The sequence below is a fragment of the Nematolebias whitei genome, chromosome 16, assembly GCF_014905685.2.
Source record: "Nematolebias whitei isolate Nwh7 chromosome 16, NemWhi1, whole genome shotgun sequence".
Classification (NCBI taxonomy): Eukaryota; Metazoa; Chordata; class Actinopteri; order Cyprinodontiformes; family Rivulidae; genus Nematolebias; species Nematolebias whitei.
Genome location: NC_056513.1, coordinates 7,608,658 through 7,630,988, shown reverse-complemented (window position 1 = coordinate 7,630,988; position 22,331 = coordinate 7,608,658). Strand labels below are relative to the sequence as shown.

At 43.7% G+C, this 22,331-nt stretch overlaps 2 protein-coding genes across 2 annotated transcripts in view; both read left to right on the top strand.

The window, feature by feature from the left end:
• Nucleotides 1-290: 290 nt before the first annotated feature.
• On the top strand, nucleotides 291-2,375 carry hmgb2a (high mobility group box 2a). Its single transcript, XM_037689617.1, has 5 exons — nucleotides 291-388; nucleotides 1,078-1,237; nucleotides 1,311-1,459; nucleotides 1,538-1,712; nucleotides 1,790-2,375. The coding sequence occupies exons 2-5, from the start codon at nucleotides 1,091-1,093 to the stop codon at nucleotides 1,961-1,963; spliced, it is 645 nt and encodes a 214-aa protein (XP_037545545.1). The 5' UTR covers nucleotides 291-388; nucleotides 1,078-1,090; the 3' UTR covers nucleotides 1,964-2,375.
• A 436-nt stretch (nucleotides 2,376-2,811) lies between these two features.
• The window catches only part of wdr17 (WD repeat domain 17), a 25,552-nt gene continuing 6,032 nt past the window's right edge, over nucleotides 2,812-22,331 (top strand). The window contains exons 1-22 of the mRNA XM_037690118.1: nucleotides 2,812-2,840; nucleotides 7,431-7,559; nucleotides 9,339-9,522; nucleotides 10,422-10,652; nucleotides 11,213-11,323; nucleotides 11,490-11,630; nucleotides 12,305-12,427; nucleotides 12,599-12,786; nucleotides 12,864-13,032; nucleotides 15,979-16,070; nucleotides 17,772-17,854; nucleotides 17,940-18,026; nucleotides 18,708-18,872; nucleotides 18,977-19,092; nucleotides 19,394-19,480; nucleotides 19,641-19,790; nucleotides 19,867-19,997; nucleotides 20,174-20,299; nucleotides 21,162-21,317; nucleotides 21,394-21,458; nucleotides 21,795-21,927; nucleotides 21,989-22,077. Of these exons, the coding sequence (XP_037546046.1) occupies nucleotides 7,437-7,559; nucleotides 9,339-9,522; nucleotides 10,422-10,652; nucleotides 11,213-11,323; nucleotides 11,490-11,630; nucleotides 12,305-12,427; nucleotides 12,599-12,786; nucleotides 12,864-13,032; nucleotides 15,979-16,070; nucleotides 17,772-17,854; nucleotides 17,940-18,026; nucleotides 18,708-18,872; nucleotides 18,977-19,092; nucleotides 19,394-19,480; nucleotides 19,641-19,790; nucleotides 19,867-19,997; nucleotides 20,174-20,299; nucleotides 21,162-21,317; nucleotides 21,394-21,458; nucleotides 21,795-21,927; nucleotides 21,989-22,077 (2,750 nt within the window). The 5' untranslated portion in view covers nucleotides 2,812-2,840; nucleotides 7,431-7,436. The remainder of the gene's footprint in view (nucleotides 2,841-7,430; nucleotides 7,560-9,338; nucleotides 9,523-10,421; nucleotides 10,653-11,212; nucleotides 11,324-11,489; nucleotides 11,631-12,304; nucleotides 12,428-12,598; nucleotides 12,787-12,863; nucleotides 13,033-15,978; nucleotides 16,071-17,771; nucleotides 17,855-17,939; nucleotides 18,027-18,707; nucleotides 18,873-18,976; nucleotides 19,093-19,393; nucleotides 19,481-19,640; nucleotides 19,791-19,866; nucleotides 19,998-20,173; nucleotides 20,300-21,161; nucleotides 21,318-21,393; nucleotides 21,459-21,794; nucleotides 21,928-21,988; nucleotides 22,078-22,331) is intronic.

Sequence of the window (22,331 nt, the reverse complement as noted above, 5' to 3'; positions counted from 1 at the left end):
GAGTGATCTCGTACTGCAGCAGAAGCGAACCGGCTGTTTTTAACAGTTGGCTGCAGCTGCAGACGTTAGTCAGCTTCCATCGGCTGTTTTCAGCAAACAAAGCGCTGTTTTCGCGCCGTGTGTTTAAAAGTCCGGAGCAGCCAATCAGCGTCAAGGCGACGCAACGTAAACTGATGGTCTGACGTCACTGGGAACAACCAATCGTAGCCATCGTTGTGTCTCGTGCCCCGCTTTTAAAATTAAGTGACTAACATCAGCCAATCAGCGCACAGGAAGGCGGAGCTTCAGAACCAGTTTTAGCCAAGTTAGTGCGGCCTCACGGCGAGTGACAAAACAGTTGCGTGTTCTTCCTCGTTCACGCGCCCACAACTTGTCTCGCTGAAAGCAGGTAAAGACTCGCTTCTTCTGAGACCCTTTCTTTCGTTTCCTGCGTAATAATTCTAAATATTTATTCTTAATTTGAGACCGTGTCGCTCGCTTGCTTGGTTTAATGATTTAAAGTGAACTTATTTGACTTTTTTGTTCGTAATAAAAAAATTTAAACGAATTTAATGATGATTTTAATGAAGAAACCTGTCGTTTTGTCTTAAATTAGAAATAAAACGTGCAGTTTTCGTCGAGTTTCGCTGCTTTTGGACTGGTTCTGTGCTGCTGGTGTGGCCCAGTTATAGTGCGCAGTTCAAACGCCATTAGGCTCGGCCTCTCTTCGACGGAAACTCCGACATTACTGTCGAGCCGAAGCCCGCAGCTCGGTTCCGACCCGGTTCTTGGCGGTGTTTGGGGAGAAGTTTAAAGCGGTTGTATGCGAAAATTGTTGAATTGATCTGGTTCGGCTCGATCGGGGAAGTTTTGGGCGCAGTCGTCGTTTAGGCGGGAAGATACAAAATGGAGTCTGGTGTTTTTGTACCGCAGAGACAGAAATCCGATTAGTCTGAAACCGTCTGTCCCGACTCCTCCTGACCACTTCAGCACGATTATTCGATACAATAAACACGGCTTTATCTATGTTGATGCGTTTAGACATTATTTTTTTCAATTTTGTTGGTTCTTTTATCGAAGTTTTGTTTCGTTTTGAAGCTTATTTGCAGCAATGACGAAGGACCCGAACAAGCCCAGAGGGAAGACCTCATCCTACGCGTTCTTCGTGGCGACGTGCCGCGAGGAGCACAAGAAGAAACACCCAGGAACCAGCGTGAACTTCTCAGAGTTCTCCAAGAAGTGCTCGGAGAGATGGAAGGTGAGCTGCTTTTAAACTGATCTGGGATCAGCTTCTGAAGGCGGTGTGGGAAAACTAAATCTTTCCTTTACAGACCATGTCGAGCAAGGAGAAGGTCAAGTTTGACGAGATGGCCAAGAACGATAAGGTCCGTTATGACCGGGAGATGAAAACTTACGTTCCTCCCAAAGGTGCCAAGAAGGGGAAGAAGAAGAAGGACCCAAATGCCCCCAAAAGGCCTCCGTAAGTCCACGTTCACTCAGATTTCTGCCTTGTGCTGGAGACGTCTGGCATTTAAAACTATCATTTTATTGTCTCCAGCTCTGCTTTCTTCGTCTTCTGTTCCGACCACCGTCCTCGGATCAAGGAGGAGAACCCTGGCATCTCCATCGGAGACGTGGCCAAGAAGCTCGGCGAGTTGTGGTCCACGCAGAGCGCCAAAGACAAGGCGCCGTACGAGGCCAAGGCTGCCAAACTGAAGGAGAAGTACGAGAAGGTGAGCGTCCTCCGGTGTTTGCTGGTTCTGTGAGGTTCTGGTTGTGTCTGGCTGAAGTTGACGTCTTGTCTGCGCAGGACGTCGCTGCCTACAAAGCCAAGGGAAGCTCCGGGAAGATCGACGCCGGGAAGAAGAGCGGACCCGGCAGGCCTTCTGCCAAGAAGGCAGAACCAGTCGATGATGATGACGACGACGACGAGGAAGATGAGGAGGAGGAGGACGATGACGACGAGGATGATGATGATGAATAAGCGTTGTTTTGATGTGAAGTTTGCGATGCATTGTTCAGATTAACTCCTGTTTTCTTTCTGTGTGGATGATTGCAACATGTAGCCTGCTGTCCACGTGGGTCTGCCAGACCTGGACTCATTCAGGGATTTAGTTTTATCCACGTCTTTCTACTGAACTCGGGTTTGTTACATCGTAGATCCTGTTTAACCGCTCCTTAGGTGGACAGCAGAGCCAGATTTTTTTTCCTCTACTCTTAAATATTGTTTCTGGAGGCGCCGCTCTTTGTTCCGGCGCCGTTCGTTTCTTCACTGTTTTACTTCAGGATTTATCTGTAGCTTCAATTTGAAAATGTTTGCAGCCGTTTTAAAGTGGAACTTGAAGACTTGTAGAACGAATTTTTCTTTTATAATAAAATTTTGTATATTGATTACATCTGGACTTTTAGTTCTCCTATCTTTTTAAAGTTAAATGTTTTTAATGGTTTATGTTTTGAGCATAACTAGTTTTGATCTGGTCACTAAAATGATTAACTGGAATTAAGGCAAAGTTGGTAAATGTTGAGGTTAGGCTCAAACTGGTTTAACAGGCCTTGTGATATTAAATACCAAATATTAAACTTTACACAGATTCATAAAAGTTATCCATATAGACTAATCATCACAAGACTGCAGTTCTGAGGTTTATAAAGTAGTTGAACTCGGGACGAGCTCCTTTTATCCTTGAGACAGGATGAGCATTCTGATTGACACGCCCCTCAGCCAATCGCAGATCAGAACTCTGGCTCCCGTGGACCAATCAGAGGCGACGGCGCTGTAGCCTCGCGCGGTCTTCGCTTTAGCAGCAGCGACACATTTCAGCACCTGGGAGCTGTCCGCGCGAGCCTGCCAGCACCTGACGGTAAGAGCGGGAAACGGACACGCAACGAGCCGCCGTACACAACGAAAACTAACACGGTGAGAGGCGCTGGTCGGGATATAACGTCTGTCCGCCGCCGCGCGCAGGAACGTCACGCGCAGGTGTTTCAGAACCGTCGGTCACGGATTAGTTTCTCTGAAACCTGTTGATGGCATTCCGACCCAAACCCGGTCCGGTGTGGGTCGGAACTGGCAGCTCAGCTCGCTCCTTCAATTAGTTATTTTAATTCTCTTCCGGCGGATTTTAAATGAATTAATCGGAGTGCGCAGCCTCTCAGAACCAGAACCCGAGACCACCAGGAGCGGTGTGACTACCGGCTCAGAGCCGAGCTGGCCTCGGGCTTTACTTCAGGTGTGATCCAGAACCTGGTCCAGGTTCTGACTACACTGTGATTCATCCCCATCAGGCTGGAAGGTTCTGCTCACCAGTCAGTCCAAATAAATCTCCTTGCTGTCTCCTGAAACAAACGGAACCAGTTTCGGGTCCACCTGACGGTTTGGTCCTGTTTCTGTAGTCCAGGGCTCAGCAACAGTCCAAAGAGCCGGTTCTGACCCATCACTTGCTGAACAAAATGGGTCCAGGGCCACAAAGCATGCTGTGATCATCAACTGCTGGCCCGCTGGCCTCTTCTTGTTCATTGGGGACCATTTTCGGTCCATTGGAGGCGGTGACCCCTGAGCTAGAAGCTTTAAATAAAATATAACTCTTATTCTTTTTACAGTTCAAAACTAAATGGAAAAGTTGATATTTGTACTTTTGCACGTTTGAACAAAACATTTGTTAAAAAGGTAAAAACGTTGCATCATACAGGTCTTTGTGACTCCAGTTTTAAAAAGTAAAACGCAGAAAATTTGACCAGGTGACCGTAGCTCATGGAGTTTAATAAAGTTAAGACAGAAGCCTTCATTTACTTCAAAACGTTCTGCAAGACAGGTTCCGGTTCCGTGGACCTGAGGGACGCTTTGTCCTGTCTCCAGAACCATCATCTGTGTTTTCTGCAGGGACTGTTTTAAAGAGGATCTTTGGGGCGGCCATGTTAGAATAAAATAATATTTGACCCATCTGCTGATGCACTGGTTGCCATGGTGATTCCCGCCTCTCCTGCAGAAAAAGGGGAGGGGCAACTGAGTTTAAACATCAGAGCTGAAGTTCTGCAGTAGTGTGATTGTTTGCATGAGAAACAAATGCACAATGTTGTTAAACATTTGATTTGATGAAACATTTGATTCATCACTTTAGGGAACATGTAAACATGATGAAATTGATCACATTTGTAGTAAACATTTGATGTATTAACATATTTCAGACAAGAAATAAACATGTAATGAAACAGATCCTATTTTGAAGTAATCATTTTATGTAATTAAACTTTTCTAGTAACAAATGTGATGAACATTGTGTGAGGTAATACATTTCATAGAAAATTTATACACAAAATGTGCAAATATTCAACTTCAAAAATACTTCTTTAATCCCAGAGGGAAATTATTTTGTTGTAACTCGTTATCCTCATTTCATTAAAGATGTTATAGATGCTGATGGCTGTAGGCAGGAAGGATCACTTGTTGTAAAGGTCCATCCCACAGTGGATACTAAGAAACTGGCTGCAGATGCCGTCCGATCCGTCCACCCAGACTCGGCTGGCCTCTCGGTTCCCCTGGACTGTAGGACCACCCAAATGCCTGGCAGAACTCCTCCCAGAGCGATGGCCACTCCTCCCAGCAGTCTGCCGAGCTCCTCGTCGCTGCAGACAGCCAATTGTAGGTTCCGAGGGACGATCCTGTCCTTCCACTGTCATGAGCCGTGTTTCCTGCTAGTTCCAGGATCTCAGTGGTCAGGCACTCGAGCACAGCTGGCAGGTAGATGAGAATGCATCCACATAACATCCTTTTCAACTCGTTTGAAATTAGGGGCTGTAGCTGAGATATTATTTGAGCTTTTGAGATGTTGATCAGCTGCTGTTGGTTGTAGACAACTGCCTTGTTGCCATGGTTACGCATCATAACAAATGTCCAAAACTAAAAGAGTTTGAGTAAAAATCCTTCCAGCTGCACAGCATCCGATACCAGAGGAAACAATCATCCAAAAAATGTGATTTACATCCAGAAAAAGAGGAACTAAAGTTTCCAAAAGCAAAATGTCAGAATGAACGTAACAGAGCTGCTCCAACATGCAGCCACCTGGAGCGGCGCAATTCTAGAACAAGTTGGACAAGTTATAAGTGAACAGCATGATTTACATATTTATGTCTCCCTTGAAGCTGCAGTACAAACGTGCTCTGAGAAATATCTTTAAGAAGCTTCGTGCTTTCTGTAGACGAGCTTCACAGAATTCCTGCTCTGGAGACACATGACGACAGCCATGTCTTTCTGGCTCCACACAAGGTCACAGTGGTTTGATGATGTACCTGTGCATAGTATGGATGATGGTGAACTTCACTGCCTGCCTCCACGGACTGCTGGATGCTGCATGACTTTCTCCAGGCAGCAGCGATCACACACTGAGTCCATCAGGAGATGCTCCAAGTTCAGTTGGTGTTTATGATGAAACCGCATTTAACTTTTGGATTTTTGTACAGCTAGCTGTAATTTTAATGTTTGCCTTTGGAGCATCATCCTCATGATTCACACTCCATTTTGTTTGCACTGAGTAGACACAGTGTTGCTCAGCATGACCCACGGTGTTCTGGTGGCTCAGACTCTGAGAGTGCAGAACCTGTGAACACAATTAAAATGCTGAATGAAAAGACAGAATTATAATATATCTATTTGTGTATTTTAATACATATATATATTTATGTATATATATATATATATAATAAAATAATTAATCAATATTTGAAGTCTACATGTTGTTATTAGATGAGCTCAAGTCATTAAAAATAAGGTAATTAACCATTTCAACTTGGAGCTTTGTAAATCAATTAAAAATATACTTTAAAAATCAAGTGTTCACAATTTTTTAATACGACATACAGAAGGTTGATTGATTCTAAAATGATGTACATTAATAATTTATGTAACATTAACGAGCCAAGAACAACGTACCTTTTGTTCAAACCACAACATATTCTCAATCCGGGGTTTTAAAAATGTCCAAATCATCCACCCAGCCCTTCACAGATTGGACCAGCGCTTCCAGTAACTTGTAATTCTTTAAATTATTTGCGGTGACACACACCAGGTCTGCTGGGAATGTCAGTGGAGGCAAATATTACTCCGGGTCACTGCACCTTTTATATTTTTTCAAAGGGGCGACATTTCCAATTCTACCTATTTTTTCCATGTACCGTTTTTAATCATCTGGGAGAAGTTTGTCACGATATAGTCCACTTTGTTTTGAGCTGCTTTTCAGCGTTATGAAGGAGGATACAGCGGTGACAAAACAATTTTTTTTTCTGAGGACTATAAAAATGGTGGTTGAGATGGGAACGCCCCCAACGCAGTGACATATGTTCCAAAGCTCTATTATTATAGGTAATAAAAAAAAAAAAATTGAAGTAAACATATTTATTTTAGTATTTATATGTATATATTAAGGCTTTATAAACCTTTCCCACACTCTTGCAATGTTCTAAACTCTTAAACCTATGTAATTTTAACAACATACATATATGTACTGCACAGCTACTGCAAAATTCTATGTAGGTACTCACCAGCCTTGGTCCAGTTCTGGTCTGGTTCTGATCGACTCTCTGAAGCCGTTGAGCACCAGACACTTTTGAAGAGAGCCGGACCTGGAGTGCCAGCACAAAACCACACAATGGTCTCGCTCGAGTCCAAATAATCCAGACAGATCCGGATGAAAAAAAGTCCGGGTGAACTCCGGAGAAGACACCGGACCTCCGAGCAACGCTCCTCCGCTCGAGAGGCTTCCTGGGCCAGCACAGAGCACTCAGATTGACCGATGAGGCTGGAAGTAGTCCTGGTCCAATTCCCGGTCGGCTCTCTGCATCCACTGAGCGCTGAAGTCACTATAGTCAGTTTCGAATCGGATCAAAACTTTCCCTCCATTTCGGCAAAAAGCAGCGGCCGGAAGCACTGTTGGCTTCTGGGTAGTGTAGTTGTTTTGACTGGCCTCACAGTGGAGGCTTAGGGCGCTTGTTCGAAGTATTTTTTTTTCATGAACTTTTTATCTCATACCATCCCAATCACATGAGTAATATTAAAGTTGACAATCGTTGAAAAACCGTGAAAGAGCGAGTCCGCAAAAGTCGAACCGCGAAGTAGCGAGGGACTAACTCCTTATGGCATTGCAGGTTGGATGATCGTTCTTTAACTGAAGGAAGGGTGACTCCTTCCTGTTTTTGAATGTTCCTCCGTCCTTACGGCTCATCGTTACGAGCAGATGATCCCGTCTAACAGAAAAGATCTGCTTAAATATAAATCAGCTGATTTCCATCTGAGAAGACGAGGTCGCTTGACAACAGGTTTCTTAAGACCTCCCTTGACCCATCGTTGGGTTCAGGAACCATTTTTAAACTCTGTAGATCCAGAAACATCTCCTCTGAGTTTGTAAACCTGAACGTTCATCGACCGGACCTGGACTCAGACTTCTAGTTGGTGTGTGCAGGTGAGGATGGCCAAGGTGAAGCAGGTGGGCCTCCTGGCGGCCGGCTGTCAGCCCTGGAACAAAGACGTGTGCGCAGCGAGCGGAGACCGTTTCGCCTACTGCGCCACCCTGGCCATCTACGTCTACCAGGTGAGCCGACTCACCTGTCGGGGCTCAAACACACCTGTCACACTGTCCTGCTTCAGGGTTTCTTTCTATCAGGTTGTTCACTTTGTAGAAAATGAAGTTTTCAATGAACCTCGGTGGTTTTTGAACATTTGTAAAGGTTGTAAATTATCACAAACAAAACAAATCGATCTTCAAAAAGAAATAGAACGTGGAAGAAACTACAGATGGCAACAAAATGATTTGTAACTTAAACTGAGAAGCGAAGTCAGATCAGGTTTGCTTATTTGTTTGTCTTTGCTGTAGTCAGGAGTTAATTTAAACTTTTTAAACCGTTTATTTCCCGTGTGGAATTAATCCACAACAAACGACTTCAGGGATTTTTAAAACTACTTTAAATCTACTGTGGATTATTATTTTTCTGACCTGAGTGGGTCCAATAAATCCAGACAGTCCCACTGATACTTGGTCAAATGTCTCTCAGCTGGTGTCTTCTGGACCTCAGGCTCTTGGTCTCCACCAGGTTCTGACAGAACTCTGCTGATATCTGACCTGTCTTCTTGGTAGAGTTCATTTAAACAGGTTGGTTTCCCAAGTTCTCGAGTTCTCCATCAAGTTGATGTTGTGGTGCGGCCGGGTCCAGAAGTTAGTCTGGTTTATTCAATCAGAGACCAGTCCTGATGTTTGTTTTTGGGATCATGGTCCTGTTGGACTCAGCTGGGTCCACGTTGTACCTGTCCAGCTGTTGGTTTGACATGAAGATTTTGGAGGTAGTCCTCCTTTTTTTAACCACAGCATGATGCTACCACCACCATGCCTGACAGTTGGTTCTGAGATCTGATTACCTCATCTTGACTCCTTCAAAGGTCCTTATTGTCTTTGTATAAAACAACTCAGACTTTGTCTTAAACGACCATCAAACCTTTCTCCAGAAGACATTTGTCTTGTCTGTGCAGGCTTCAGTCCAACTTGAAAATTTCTGAGCTTCTTTTTTGGTCCTCCCAGTCCACAGTGGTGTCAAACTTAGGTGGACAGGGACTCTAGTGAACAAGGACTCTGGTGGCCAGGGTCTCTGGTGGACAAGGTCACTGGTGGACAGGGTCATTGGTGGACAGGGTCTCTGGCGGACATAGTCTTTGGTGGACAGTATCACTGGTGGACAGGGACTCTGGTGGACAGCGTCACTGGTGGACAGGGCCACTGGTGGACAGGGACTCTGGTGGACAGGGTCTCTGTTGGACAGGGTCACTGGTGGGCAGGGACTCTGGTGGACAGGGTCATTGGTGGACATGGTCTCTGGTGGACAGGGACTCCAGTGGACAGAGTCTCTGGTGGACAGGGTCTCTAGTGGACAGGGACTCTGGTGGACAGGGTCACTTGTGGAGAAGGGCTCTGATGGACATGATCTCTGGTGGACAGGAACTCTGGTGGACAAGGTCTCTGGTGGACAAGGTCTCTGGTGGACAGAGTCTCTGGTGGACAGGGTCTCTAGTGGACAGGGACTCTGGTGGAGAAGGACTCTGATGGACATGATCTCTGGTGGACAGTATCTCTGGTGGACAAGGTCTCTGGTGGACAAGATCTCTGGTGGACAGGGACTCACGTAGGTGGACGGGGGCTCTGGTGTTCCAGCAGGTTCAGTTCATGGCAGCTGAACTAATCTTAAATTTATACATTTTGATGGTTTTATTTGTTTATAAGACAGAATGAGTTTTTCTCAGGATCTCAGAGGTTAGTTAGACTGACCTGAAGGTTCCTCCCCGAGTTCTACCTGACCCCAGGTGTTGTTCTACCTTGTTGCAGTTGGACCAGCAGTATAATGAGTTTAAGCTGAGGTCCATCATGTCCGAACACAAGAAGACCATAACGGCCATCAGTTGGTGTCCCGACAACCCCGACCTGTTTGCGTCAGCCTCTGCTGACAACCTGCTCATCATCTGGAACGTGGCAGAGAAGAAGGCTGTGGCCAGACTGGACAACACCAAAGGTGAGAGGACGATGATGATACCTGCTGCTAACGATCCTCTTCATCTCCATCTTCAAAAGGATCTCCTAAGGCTCCTGTAGGATACTAGGAACAACAGACCTTATTTTAATAAACAATTACTTTACCTCAGTTATAAAAACAAAACCGTACAAATACTGCAGGCTGTTTAGTTTTATAAATGTTTAAAAATTAATTACACAGATGTCGCCATTTTATATAAACTGCAATGTTTTCTGGGTAAATTACGTAGACAGGCTGCTCCAGTACGAGCTTCTTTCAGCTTGAATGTTAATTTTGGACATTTTCTCATGTTCAGCCCTTTAATTTGAAACAGAGAGTTTTACAGAAAGGAGAATGGAGTCATGACTCCGCTTTCACGTTAGCTCCAGAGCTAATATGGAATTAACTCAGGAGCTAATATATATGGCATTAACTCAAGAGCTAATATATATGAGTTAACTCAGGAGCTAATATATATGAGTTAACCCAGGAGCTAATATATATGAGTTATCTCAGGAGCTAATCTATATGACATTAGCTCCAGAGCTAATATATATGGCATTAACTCAGGAGCTAATGTATGAGTTAACTCAGGAGCTAAAGTCATAGGTCATAAGGACTAATATAAAATATAATTTTATTGTCACATGTTATAACTTTGTATTCTTGAGTCCGTGTGTTTTAGGTTTAGTCTCCACTACAGCGTCATCACCCCAGAATACATTGCACCGTAGGTGTAAAATGTAATAAACATGTGATTTTTTTAAAGTAATTAGGAGTTTTCATGTGTCACAAACAACAACTTTTAGTAGAATAGAGAAATAACAACATATTAAGGTCAATATGAGTGTATACCCTGGGTTCCCTTTAAAGCTTCACAGTTTTCTCGTCTTCTTCAGGCGTCCCCGTGTCCGTCAGCTGGTGCTGGAATTCGGCGGACGGCGTGGCCTTTGTCTCTCAGCGAGGCCCGCTCTACATCTGGGCCTACCGAAGTTCTGAGCCGGGGGTCACGGTGCACAAAGAAGCCCACTCCTTCCTGTCTGATATCTGTCTCTTCAGATGGCACCCGACCAAGAAGGCCAAACTGGTGTTCGGACACACAGACGGGAGTTTGTCTGTTTTTCAACCAGGTAAACGCCTGCAGGAGTGAAAATAAAAACATCAAGTTGTAAAAAACAGAAGACCGTTTTTATTTTTGCTTAAAGTCACAAGGAAGGTCCAGCTGCTATGTTGCTTTTAGAGAGAAGAGGTTATGAACTTTGACCTGCTGACCATGGCCTGTAGAGACACTGCACAGTCTGACCTTCAGGGTGAATCAGCTGTCTGAAATATTCTCCTCTTATGAAGAATCTTTCTGTAGAACAATGGACTCTACGTGACCTTTGACCCTTCGCAGATTGACGGACAGCAGTAGCTGCTTCTATGAGGTCATTGCTGATGTCTTTCCATCTTGGCGTTGTGTTAACACACCAGCAGAACCTCCTGATGAGGTTCAGTTCATCAGCAGCTCCTAATGCTGGACTTCTGAGGCCCTTTCTGGACTCAGTTTCTACCCACAGATTTAACTTTTAATTTTTGTTTAATGTAGTTTTCATTATTTTAAGGATTTATAATATCTGATCCATCTCTGTGTGTAAAACTGATCAAAAGTGTTCTTTAATGTCCCGTTCTTTTCTGTTCTTCTGTTCAGGAAGTAAAAGTCAGAAACATGTTCTGCGTCCGGAGTCTTTGGAGGGAACGGATGAGGAAGACCCAGTCAGCGCTCTGGAATGGGACCCTTTATCGACGGATTATTTACTGGGTCAGGCTAATAATCTGTCAGCTGAGGGGATTAACATGGGACAGATTACTAACGGGGTCTTTTTTAATAACAAGTTATTTTATTTAAAGTTCTGGTTCTGAGTTTGACAAACGTAAAGATTTGGTTGAACTGTGAACCATTCCGCCTCACACTCTGTGTTACACAGTTTCTAACCTCCATAATGGCATCCGGCTGGTGGACAGCGAGGCGTTGGCGTGCATCACATCCTTCTGCTTCCCCTCGGCGGCGGCGTCCGTTCAGTGTTTGGCCTGGGTCCCCTCAGCACCAGGGATGTTCATCACCGGAGGTACCAATGAGGTTCTGTGTGTGTGTGTCGGTGTTCCTCACTGATGGGTTCTGTGCAGAGAAATGTTAGATTAACACGAGAACACCTGGTGTCAGGATGAGATTAGACAGGCATAGGAATAACAGCTGAAGGATTATTGTTTTTACAGCTGAAGAAGCTGAATTTACTGTTAAAGGTCAAAGAAGCTTGATAAAAGTAGCAAAAAAAAGTAGCTTAATGCTAAAAGTAGCAAGGCTATGCTAGCAAGACTGCTATAGCAAAAAAAGCCACCAAAGGTTAGCCAAAATGAAAGTAGTAAATGGCTAGCTAAAGGTAGCAGAAGGCTAGCTATAAACTAAAGACGCAAAAGGTTGACTAAATGATAAAAGTGGCATATAAGCACAAATAACAAGATGCTAGCTAAAAGTAGCAAAAGGCTAGCTAAAAGATACATGTGTCAAAACACTAGTGAATAGCATCAACGTGTTTAAAATTAAAGTAGCAAAAGATAATTAACAGTAGCTAAAGGCTAGGTCTAAGCTAACATAGCAAATGGGTCGCTTTATGCTAAAAGTAGCAAGGCTAGTTAAAAGCAAGAAAAGCTACCTGACCAAGCTGGACATTTTAGTCTGAAGACGACAGACTCTGCGTTTGTTGAAGAAGGCTTTGGTCCTGAACCGTCTTGTTTGTGTCAGACTCGCAGGTCGGCGTGTTGAGAGTTTGGAACGTGTCCCGGCCCACTCCGCTGGACAGCTTCAAGCTGAAGAAGACCGGCTTCCACGCTCTGCACGTCCTCAGCTCCCCTCTGGCCAAGAAAGGTAGCCTTTATCTTGAAAACTGGACTAGGTAAAACTGGACCAGGTAAATATGGACCAGGTAAAACCGAGGCCTGTATGTGAAAAGAGGAAGACCGACCTAAAGCCCCTCCTGTGATTGATTCAAAGAAAAGCAGGAAAAGAAACTAAAACTTGGTTCTGGTCATCCTTCAGCCCAGAGCTCCTGTTCTCCCAGTAAGAGTCTGCACACCAGTTCCACCAGTGAGGCGGTCCCCCCTCCTACCCTGTCCCAGAACCGGTCCTTCTCTCTGCCTCCGGGCCACGCGGTCTGCTGCTTCATGGACGGAGGCGTGGGACTCTACGACATGGGTGCCAAGAAGTGGGACTTCCTGCGAGACATGGTACTCTGCCTGAACTCAGACCACACGCTTGGCCCATGTTCTTGCCGTGTGACTCCGTGTGCCTTTATTGGTTTCAGGGTCATGTAGAAACCATCTTCGACTGCAAGTTCAAACCTGACGATCCCAACCTGCTGGCCACGGCAAGTTTTGATGGAACCATAAAAATCTGGGACACAAACACGCTAACGGCTGTTTACACGTCCCCCGGGAACGAAGGCGTGGTCTACTCCCTGTCCTGGGCTCCAGGTAGATCTCCTCCATCCACACACCCAACAGGTTCCATTGTTCCTCAGGAACGTAATGGTCAGATCCAGTTGATTCATTAGAACCATTCTTTTTCAGAGTGGAGCAGTTCCACAAAAAACAACTTTAGTCATTTTAAAACGAGATTAAATTTATTCTGCATTCTGTCAGAATCAGTCATCCATGAAGAAATATATGTGCTGTGGAGGCGGAGCTTCAGTCCCTGATGATATAGAACTGGTCTCATTATGGACATGGACACTGGTGGACAAAGACACTATGGACACTAGTTGATGAGGGCACTGGTGGACAAAGACGCTATGGACACCTGTGGACAAGGACACTGGTGGTCAAAGTCAAATTTATTTATAAAGCACATTTAGAAACAACAGATTGTTACCAAAGTGCTGAACAATAAAAGAAAAAGGCAGATATTAAAAGAACAAACAACAAAACGGATTAATTGAAAGGCATCAGAAGAAAATAAACAGAACACAGATTAATAAAAGACTAACAAAATTCACCCTGGGTTAAAAGTCAGTGTATTTAAAAACAGGAAGTCTTATGTTGGGGTGCAGATTGTTCCCAAGTTTTTCAACAATTTCCTGCAGGATCAATAAAGTTCTATCTTATCTTATCTTATCTTATCTTATCTTATCTTATCTTATCTTATCTTATCTTATCTTATCTTATCTTAAGTTTAGGAGCCACGACTGAAAAAGTCAGAGCTCCTTTGAGCTTCAACCAAAAGCAGTTGATCTGATGATCTCAGCGCCCGAGAAGGCACATATGGTTGAAGTAGGTCAGAGAGATATGAGGGTGCAAGGCCATTTAGGTACTTAAAGGTCAACAGGAGAATTTTAAATCTATTCTGTGACGTGAAGGGAGGATAAAATGATGAAATATGATCAAACCTACGAGTTCTTGTTAAGAGCCAAGTTGCAGTATTTTGGATGAGCTGGAGATGTGAAAGGGAGGCCTGACTGACCCCGACATAGTAGTCTAGTCGGGTTGTGATGAAGACATGGGCTATTTTCTCCAGGTCAGAACTGGTCAACACTGACTTCAGATTAACTATCTGCCTTAACTGGAAGTAGATTTTCTGAAAAACAGAATTTATTTATTAAACTTAGAAAGAGAGTCTAAAACCATCCTGAGATTTGTAACAGACTGTTCAAGATGTGTCTCAAAAGAGTCAAGGTTTATAGGAACAGAGACACCAGTAGAGCTAGGACTAAACACAACTTTACTTTTCTGATTGTGAAAACTAAAAAAAAAATTGAAACTTAATGTCATCAAGACATTTTAACAGAGGGTGAATGGAGCAAGAACTATTGGGTTTTAAAGGCAGATAAATCTGACAATCATCAGCATAACAATGAAAAGAAAGACCATGTTTCCTCAGAATAGACCCTAAATGGAGCAGATACTTTGGGAAGATGCGCTCCTCTAACTATGACCCCTGACCCATAGGTTATCTTCCAGACTCACCATGAATTGTGCTCTTTAAAATTACTTTTGACTTCAATAATGTCTGGTGTTTTTCATACATTCACCGTCTTTGGACACAAAGTCAGCTACAGTCTGACTAATGTTGTTTGAAAACAGAAGAGGTCCAAGGATCGAGCCCTGCGGAATCCCGCAGGAAAGAGGCACTGAAGCAGATAAAACAGATAAAATATTACCAATGTTAATACAAAAGCTTCTGTCACTTTAATGCTGCACCTGTAATCCCACCCCAGTGTTCTAATCACGATATAAGGATACTGTGGTCAACAGTATCAAAAGCAGCGGTAAGGTCCAGGAGCACATGGATCACAAACTGACCAGTCATTTTCTAAAAGAATGTTGTTACAAACCTTTACTAAAGCTGTTTTGGTGCAGTGAAATTGTTTAAAACCAGACTTAAGGATATCAAAAAAATCCATTCTTATTCAAAAACACATTTAGTTGAATAAAGACTTTTTACTCCCAGATTTTAGAAAGAAAGGGAAGTTTTGAGATTGGTCTGAAATTTGAACATGCAGTAGAGTCAAGTCCAGGTTTTTTAATTAATGGATTTACTACTGCATGTTTAAAAACATCAGGGATTACACTTGTTGAAATACTGCTATTTATAATAGCAAGAAAAGAGGGTCCAATCAAGGGTGAGACTTCTTTAAAAAACGATGCAGGGATGGGGAACCTGAGGGTTTCATATGACCAACAACATCCTCTAAAAAATGTGAGAGAAATGGGCTCAAACTGAAGACAGCTGAGCAAAGGACAAAGACAGAGAGGTCAGCTGTGGAGTGAGGAATCGATGACCTGGTCGACTCAACCTTTTCAACATAACATCTGATAAAATCATTACAAGTCTCCACAGAGACCTCCATGCTGTCGATGTGCGTTTAAAATACAGACCCTAATGGACAAAGACACAATGAACACTAGTGGACTAATGCCCCTTTTCCACTGTCACGGCGTGGGTCGAATATTTCCGGCTTGACCCGTGTTTTAGACACTGCTGGACATAGACACTGGTGGACAGGGACACACACTCACTGACGGATTCTGGTGACTGTATGTTTATATTTGAGCCTGTATGTATAATTCTGACCCTTACAGGGTCAGAGAAAATCCAGGATAAATTTAAATGTGTTTTACAATCATAGAAGTTGTTTGTTTTAGAACCTGTTTCATGGTTCAAACGAATCCTTCAAAGATAATTTAACCTGCATCATGGTGAAACCCTCGGGCTCTACCTGTGGTTATGTTTACCTGAGGAAGGTGAAAACTGTTGGAGTTTGATTTAAACCTTTTCACATTCTCCGCTCCTCCTGTCTGAGACTTCATTTATTGAAATGTTCATTAAGAACATTTTGTTCTGGAACACAAATGTTTTGTGTCTCTGCTGTTTGTGTTAAAACATTCAAACTCGTGAACTTTTCTCTGGTTTTGTGTTTGAAGGAGACCTGAACTGCATCGCCGGAGCGACGTCTCGTAACGGAGCATTCATCTGGGACGTCCGCAAAGGAAAGATCATCACTCGCTTCAATGAGGTTCCTTCAAAACGTCAACCATGAATTCCTAACGCTACGATGAATTTCTAACTTTAACAATGAATTCCAAACGTTAACAATTAATTCCTAATGTTACGATGAATCACTTAATTCATCATTAAGGATTAATTAATTAATTAATTATTAACAAAGTTATTTTTCATTTCAGTTTCTGTGAAAACACAGTGTGATGCGGAAGAAGATGAAACTCAGTTAATAAAGCTAAAACTATCAATTCAGATAAAAGCTATAATTAGCAAAGCTGTAGCTAAAAGCTAAAAAAAAAAGTATCTGAAAGCTAAAACCAACCAAACTAAAACTAAACTAAAAGCAATAAATGAAGTAAATCTGCAAAAATTTTAAAAGGTTTTTCAACAATACTAAAAGTTCTTTATTCATTTTAATGAGTAAAAACATGAAGAGTTAAACCCTAATGCTGACTCAGCGTTTACACAGTGGGTTCAGCTGTGATGATGACTCAGCGTTTACATAGCGAGTTAAACCCTGATGCTGACTCTGCATTTACAAAGTGAGTTAAACTGTGATGTTGACTCAGCGTTTACATAGCGAGTTAAACCCTGGTGCTGACTCAGCATTTACACAGTGAGTTAAACTGTGATGTTGACTCAGCGTTTACATAGCAAGTTAAACCCTGGTGCTGACTCAGCATTTACACAGTGAGTTAAACTGTGATGATGACTCAGCGTTTACATAGCGAGTTAAACCCTGATGCTGACTCAGCATTTACACAGTGAGTTAAACTGTGATGTTGACTCAGAGTTCACACAGTAAATTAAACCTTTTATGCTGACTCAGCGTTTCCAAAGTGAGTTTAACCTTGATGCTTGCCAACATAGCGTTAACTCAGTGAGTTAAACCTTGATGCTGACTCAGCGTTTACACAGTGAGTTCAGCTGTGATGTTGACTCAGCATTTACATAGTGAGTTAAACCATGATGCTGACTCAGCATTTACACGGTGAGTTGAACCCCAATGCTGGCCGACTCAGCATTCATGCGGTGAATTAAACCATGATGCTGACTCAGCGTTTGCACAGTGAGTTAGACCATGATGCTGACTCAGTGTTTCCGCAGTTTGTTAAACCTTGATGCTGACTCAGCATTTACACAGTGAAGTAAATCATGATGCTGACTCAGCGTTTACACAGTGAGTGACTCAGTGAGTTATAATCAGTTTTAAATTGTACTTTTCTTCTGCCGGTCACAGAGATCGTTACAGAATGTTGTAGGGCCTGTGTTTTCTGTGATTTTATTTAGTCTCTGTAGTTTATTTCAGTTTTCTTTTCACAGTTTATTTTTGTCCTTTGGGTTCTGTTGTGTTTTCCTGGTCATTTTAGATCTTTAGTGTTTTTGTGTTTCAGTGTTTGGGTTTTAATTTTGAGTGTTCTGGGTTAGGTCTTGTTTTGTTTCTTCTTCCATCCACTCTCAATAAACCACGTCAGTGTTTTTCTGTCAGCCTGTCCCCCTCACCTGTTCCCAGTCAGTGTTCAGTCCACGTGTTCCCCCTTCACCCTCACTCAGTTTATTTAAACCGTTCCTTGTCACAAACTCACCATCGGCTCGTTGTTCTGAAACGCTCTCAGACGTCTCCGTCCTCCTCCTGCTCCTATTGCTGATGTTGTTCAGTGAAGTTTGGGGAATCTGATGCAGAGTGACTGATTTCCTCCCGTTTGTCTTCCAGCACGGTAAAAACGGGATCTTCTGTATTTCATGGAGCCACAAAGACTCAAAGAGGATCGCCACCTGCAGCGGAGACGGGTTCTGGTGAGCGTCTGTCGGTTCTGACGGCCCAGTCGTGTTGCTTCTCCTCAGATGATCAGGATGTGTTTGATTTTTTTCCTCACCGCAGCATCATCCGGACCATCGACGGTAAAATCCTCCATAAATACAAACATCCAGCTGCCGTGTTCGGCTGCGACTGGAGCCAGAACAACAAGTAAGAACTGGGTCCAAACACTCGATGCCATTACTAAATATGAACATTTACCTTTTATCAACTTTAAATCAAAGAAATGCAAGAAAAACAGCAACTTCTGTGACAGGAACGTTTGTTCAAGAAGCTGAAACTGCAGCTGGAAATCAGCTTAACGGTAGCTGAAAGCTAAGACGAGCAAAACGGTAGCTAAATGTCAATATTAGGAAAAACAATGGGAAACAACTAAGACCAGCTGAGCAGTAGATTAAAGCTTAAAGTAGTGAAACAATAGCTAAAAGTTAAATTAGGAGCAAAAAACAGAAAGCTAAAAGCTTAAATAAGCGGGATGACAATTAAAAGACTAATATAGCTGAACATTAGCTAATGTTGGGAAATTAGTAAAAACAGTAGATAACAGCTCAAAATGAAACTCGTTTGCTGAAGTAGATTTCAGCTGTTATTCAGGGCTCACCGTTAAAAAAAAACGTTTGTTTGTTTCACTGACACACCGGCTTTAGATTCTCCACCTTTGAGTGTTAATTCAGGAAAGTCGGGAGTGGAAGAAAGCTGCTCGTTTAGTTGATAACTTCAGTTTGAAGGTTTTGTGACTCAGAGATTTACTCGAGTTCTGATTCAACAGAACCGGGTCAGCCTGATCCAGACCTAGTTTAAAAACTCGCATCAGCTTCTTTGTTGTTTCAGGGACATGATCGCCACCGGCTGCGAGGATAAAAACGTCCGGGTCTACTACCTGGCCACCAGCTCGGATCAGCCGTTGAAGGTTTTCACCGGACACCTGGCCAAAGTCTTCCACGTGCGCTGGTCTCCCCTCAGAGAGGGGATCCTGTGCTCCGGGTCGGACGACGGGTGAGAGTCAACACGAACGTCCCGACCAGAACACATGTGCAGGTCGTACTGAGGTCAAAGGTCAACACAGGTGAGTTTATAGGAGCCTGCCTGTGTTCCTGCAGGACTGTTCGGATCTGGGACTACACCCAGGACGCTTGTATCAACGTTCTGAGCGGCCACACGGCTCCGGTCCGAGGTCTGATGTGGAACACAGAGGTCCCTTACCTCCTCATTTCAGGTAAAAACCTCCGCTTTGATATTTTACCTAAAGATCGTCAGAAGGACAGCACACGTGCAAGGATTGTCCAGACTGAGATAGTGGATTGGACATGTCCAGAGGAGGGACAGTGGTTTGGACATATCCAGAGGAGGGACAGTGGGTATATTGGTAGAAGGATGTTAGAAATGCCGTTGCCAGGAAAAAGACAAAGAGGAGATGTATGGATGCAGTTAGAGAGGACATGGAGGGAGATGGAGTGAGGACAGAGTGGAGGGAACAGCTGGAAGAAGAAACGGGTGTGAACTGAACTGTTCTGCAGGATCCTGGGATTACACGATCCGAGTGTGGGACACCAGAGACGGGACGTGTTTGGACACCGTCTTCGACCACGGAGCTGATGTTTACGGTGAGTGACAGCTAAACATAAATTAAAAACAACAAATCAACGTAAGCCTCTCCAGGCTGTGTGAACAAACAGTGAGAGCTTTTTTTTTACAAGTTTTATTCAACAACATAATCTGTCAGAGCAGCAGTTAATCTGGTCTTAATCTCGCTTGTTTGTGAAGGTTTGACGTGTCATCAGAACCGTCCGTTCACCATGGCGAGCTGCAGCAGAGACAGCACTGTCCGACTCTGGTCCCTCACGCCGCTCATCTCCCCTCTGTTGCTGAACGTCCTCACCGAGCAGCCCTGGGAGAAGATAACCGGGAACACGGGTGAGGACCGGCCTCAGGTCTGCCGTTCTGGTCCCTCGGAGGAGTTCTGACCCCGCTGGTCCTGGTCTCTCTGCAGACACGGCGATGGTCCCCGGCTCGCCGCCGCTGCTCTGTGGGAAAGTGTCCAGAGACATCAAGCAGGAGTTGGACAAACTGAGCGGGGACACCAGGTCCAAGAAGCTGCGCTGGTTCTCCGAGTGCTTCTCGGTAAGTTCTATTGGCGCTCTTCATCATCATCATCATCCAGCAGGAACCTCCTGATGAAAACCAAACTCGGCTCAAGTAACGTTCAGTTTGTAGCATCTGATGAGGCGTCTTCAGGCAGAAACGTGTGTAAACGTAAAACCTGCAGTTCCTGAGGTGAGCTGTGTTCCCCCCTCCAGCCTCCAGGGGGCAGCACCAACCTGTGGGACCTGGTCTTTGTCCTCAACGGGCAGGACGACTCGCTGCTGCCTGCCAGCTACAGCAAAGGAGTGATGCACATGAAACATCTGGTCAAGTTTAAAACGGTGAGTTTTTTACCCTCTGCAAGCTCCGCCCCATCCCAGGCTGTCAGCCAATCAAATCACTGCAACTGGAGGCAGGAAGCTGGAACTGAATGACTGAAGTGTCATCAAAGACTCAATGAGTCGCAAACAGCTGCAACGAAACACAAAACTACACAATAAACCAAAAAATACATAAAATTACACAGTGTATGGACATAAATACAGAAAAACTTAAAAATTTTCATAAAACCACAAAAAAAAACTACTCAACAAATCGTAACGATACACAAGAAATGCATACAACTTCACAAAAAATCATAAAATACCATACCATACCATACCATACCATACCATACCATACCATACCAATTTATTTATATAGCACTTAAAACAGCAACAAGGCCAACCAAAGTGCTGTACAAAAGAACCAAACATGCACAACACACAAAATACATCAGATTACACAAGAAAAGACACAAAAATACATCAGACTAAATAATGATTCATAAAAACACATTAAATTACACAGTATGATGTCAAAAATACAGAAAAAGTTTTCAAAGAATTTATTAAACCACAACTAAAAACAACACAAATACTTCAAGCTACACAATAAATAACAAAAAACACACAATAAATACATACAACTTTTTAATAAACCATATAAATGCATTAACCTACACAGTATAAAGTTAAAAACACAGAAAAACTCTTCCAATAATTCTTAAAACTACTCCAACAGCTGAAACTCCCAAAATAAATAAGAAAAGTGACTAACAGCTGTTTCCTTAAATGAGTTGTAACTCACAGTTGTGTGTTTAAATGCATCTGTGATGTTTTTATTTAAACACATCTAACACTTTGTTTTTCTTCATCGTGTCAGTCGGAGGCCCAGGAGCTGACGATTGTTAAAATGTCGAAGTTCGGAGGAGGAATCGGAGCTCCCAGTAAGGAGGAGCGTCTGAAAGAAGCAGCAGACATTCACCTGAGGCTGGGGCAGATCCAGAGATACTGTGAGCTCATGGTGGAGCTGGGTCAGGTCTGTGTCCGCTCTGGTTCTGTTATCAGTAATGTTGTAGGAACCGGGTCTGACAGCAGCCTGGTGTCTCTTTCAGTGGGAGAAAGCCTTGTCTGTTGCTCCAGGAGTCTCCATGAAGTACTGGCAGAAACTCATGCAGAGGTAAACCCGTTCAGGTTCTAACATTTTATCAGAAGCGTTCCCTCCAAGAGTCCGTGACACAAACAGAACGTGACACGGTCCAGAATAACAGGTGGACAGGTTAAAAACCGCCTTCACTTCCTGTTTGGAAGACAAACTCCACAGTTTAGATTCAATGGGAGTTTGGGTGTGTGACCTCTGACCTTTGTGAGAAGTCCTCCAGCGGAGGCACAATCTGGGTGGAAGAAGACAGAAGTATTGCTAAATGGAGAAAGAAACTCAAGAAGACAAAGTTTGTGTAAATATAAACAGTTCACAAAAATTTAATTTAAAAGTTTTATCGTCTGTTTCCTGCAGGCGAGCTGATCAGCTGATGGCCGAAGACAACGACGACGCCATCCCGTACTGCATCGCCACCGGAGACATAAAAAAACTGGTGACGTTCTTCAGCAGCAGGGGGCAGCTGCTCGAGGCCTTACTGATCGCACAGGTACAGAGGGGGAGGGGCAAAACGTCACCAACAGGTAGGTACTGATCCGATCTGTTTTCAGGGAGCCTGTGAGGGAAACATTCGTGCTCCTCAAACGTCCGCTGTCAACCACACAACCAACGATGTGGAGAACAGACAACAGTACCACAGGTAACGCAAACACCTGATGATCTTTGACCTGATGACCCTCTGACATGATGACAGTTTTACTTGATGACTCTCTGACATAATGACCCTCTGACATGATGACCCTCTGACATGATGAGTCTGACCTGATGACCCTCTGACATGATGAGTCTGACATGATGACCCTCTGACATGATGAGTCTGACATGATGACCCTCTGACATAATGACTGTTTTACTTGATGACTCTCTGTCATAATGACCCTCTGACATGATGAC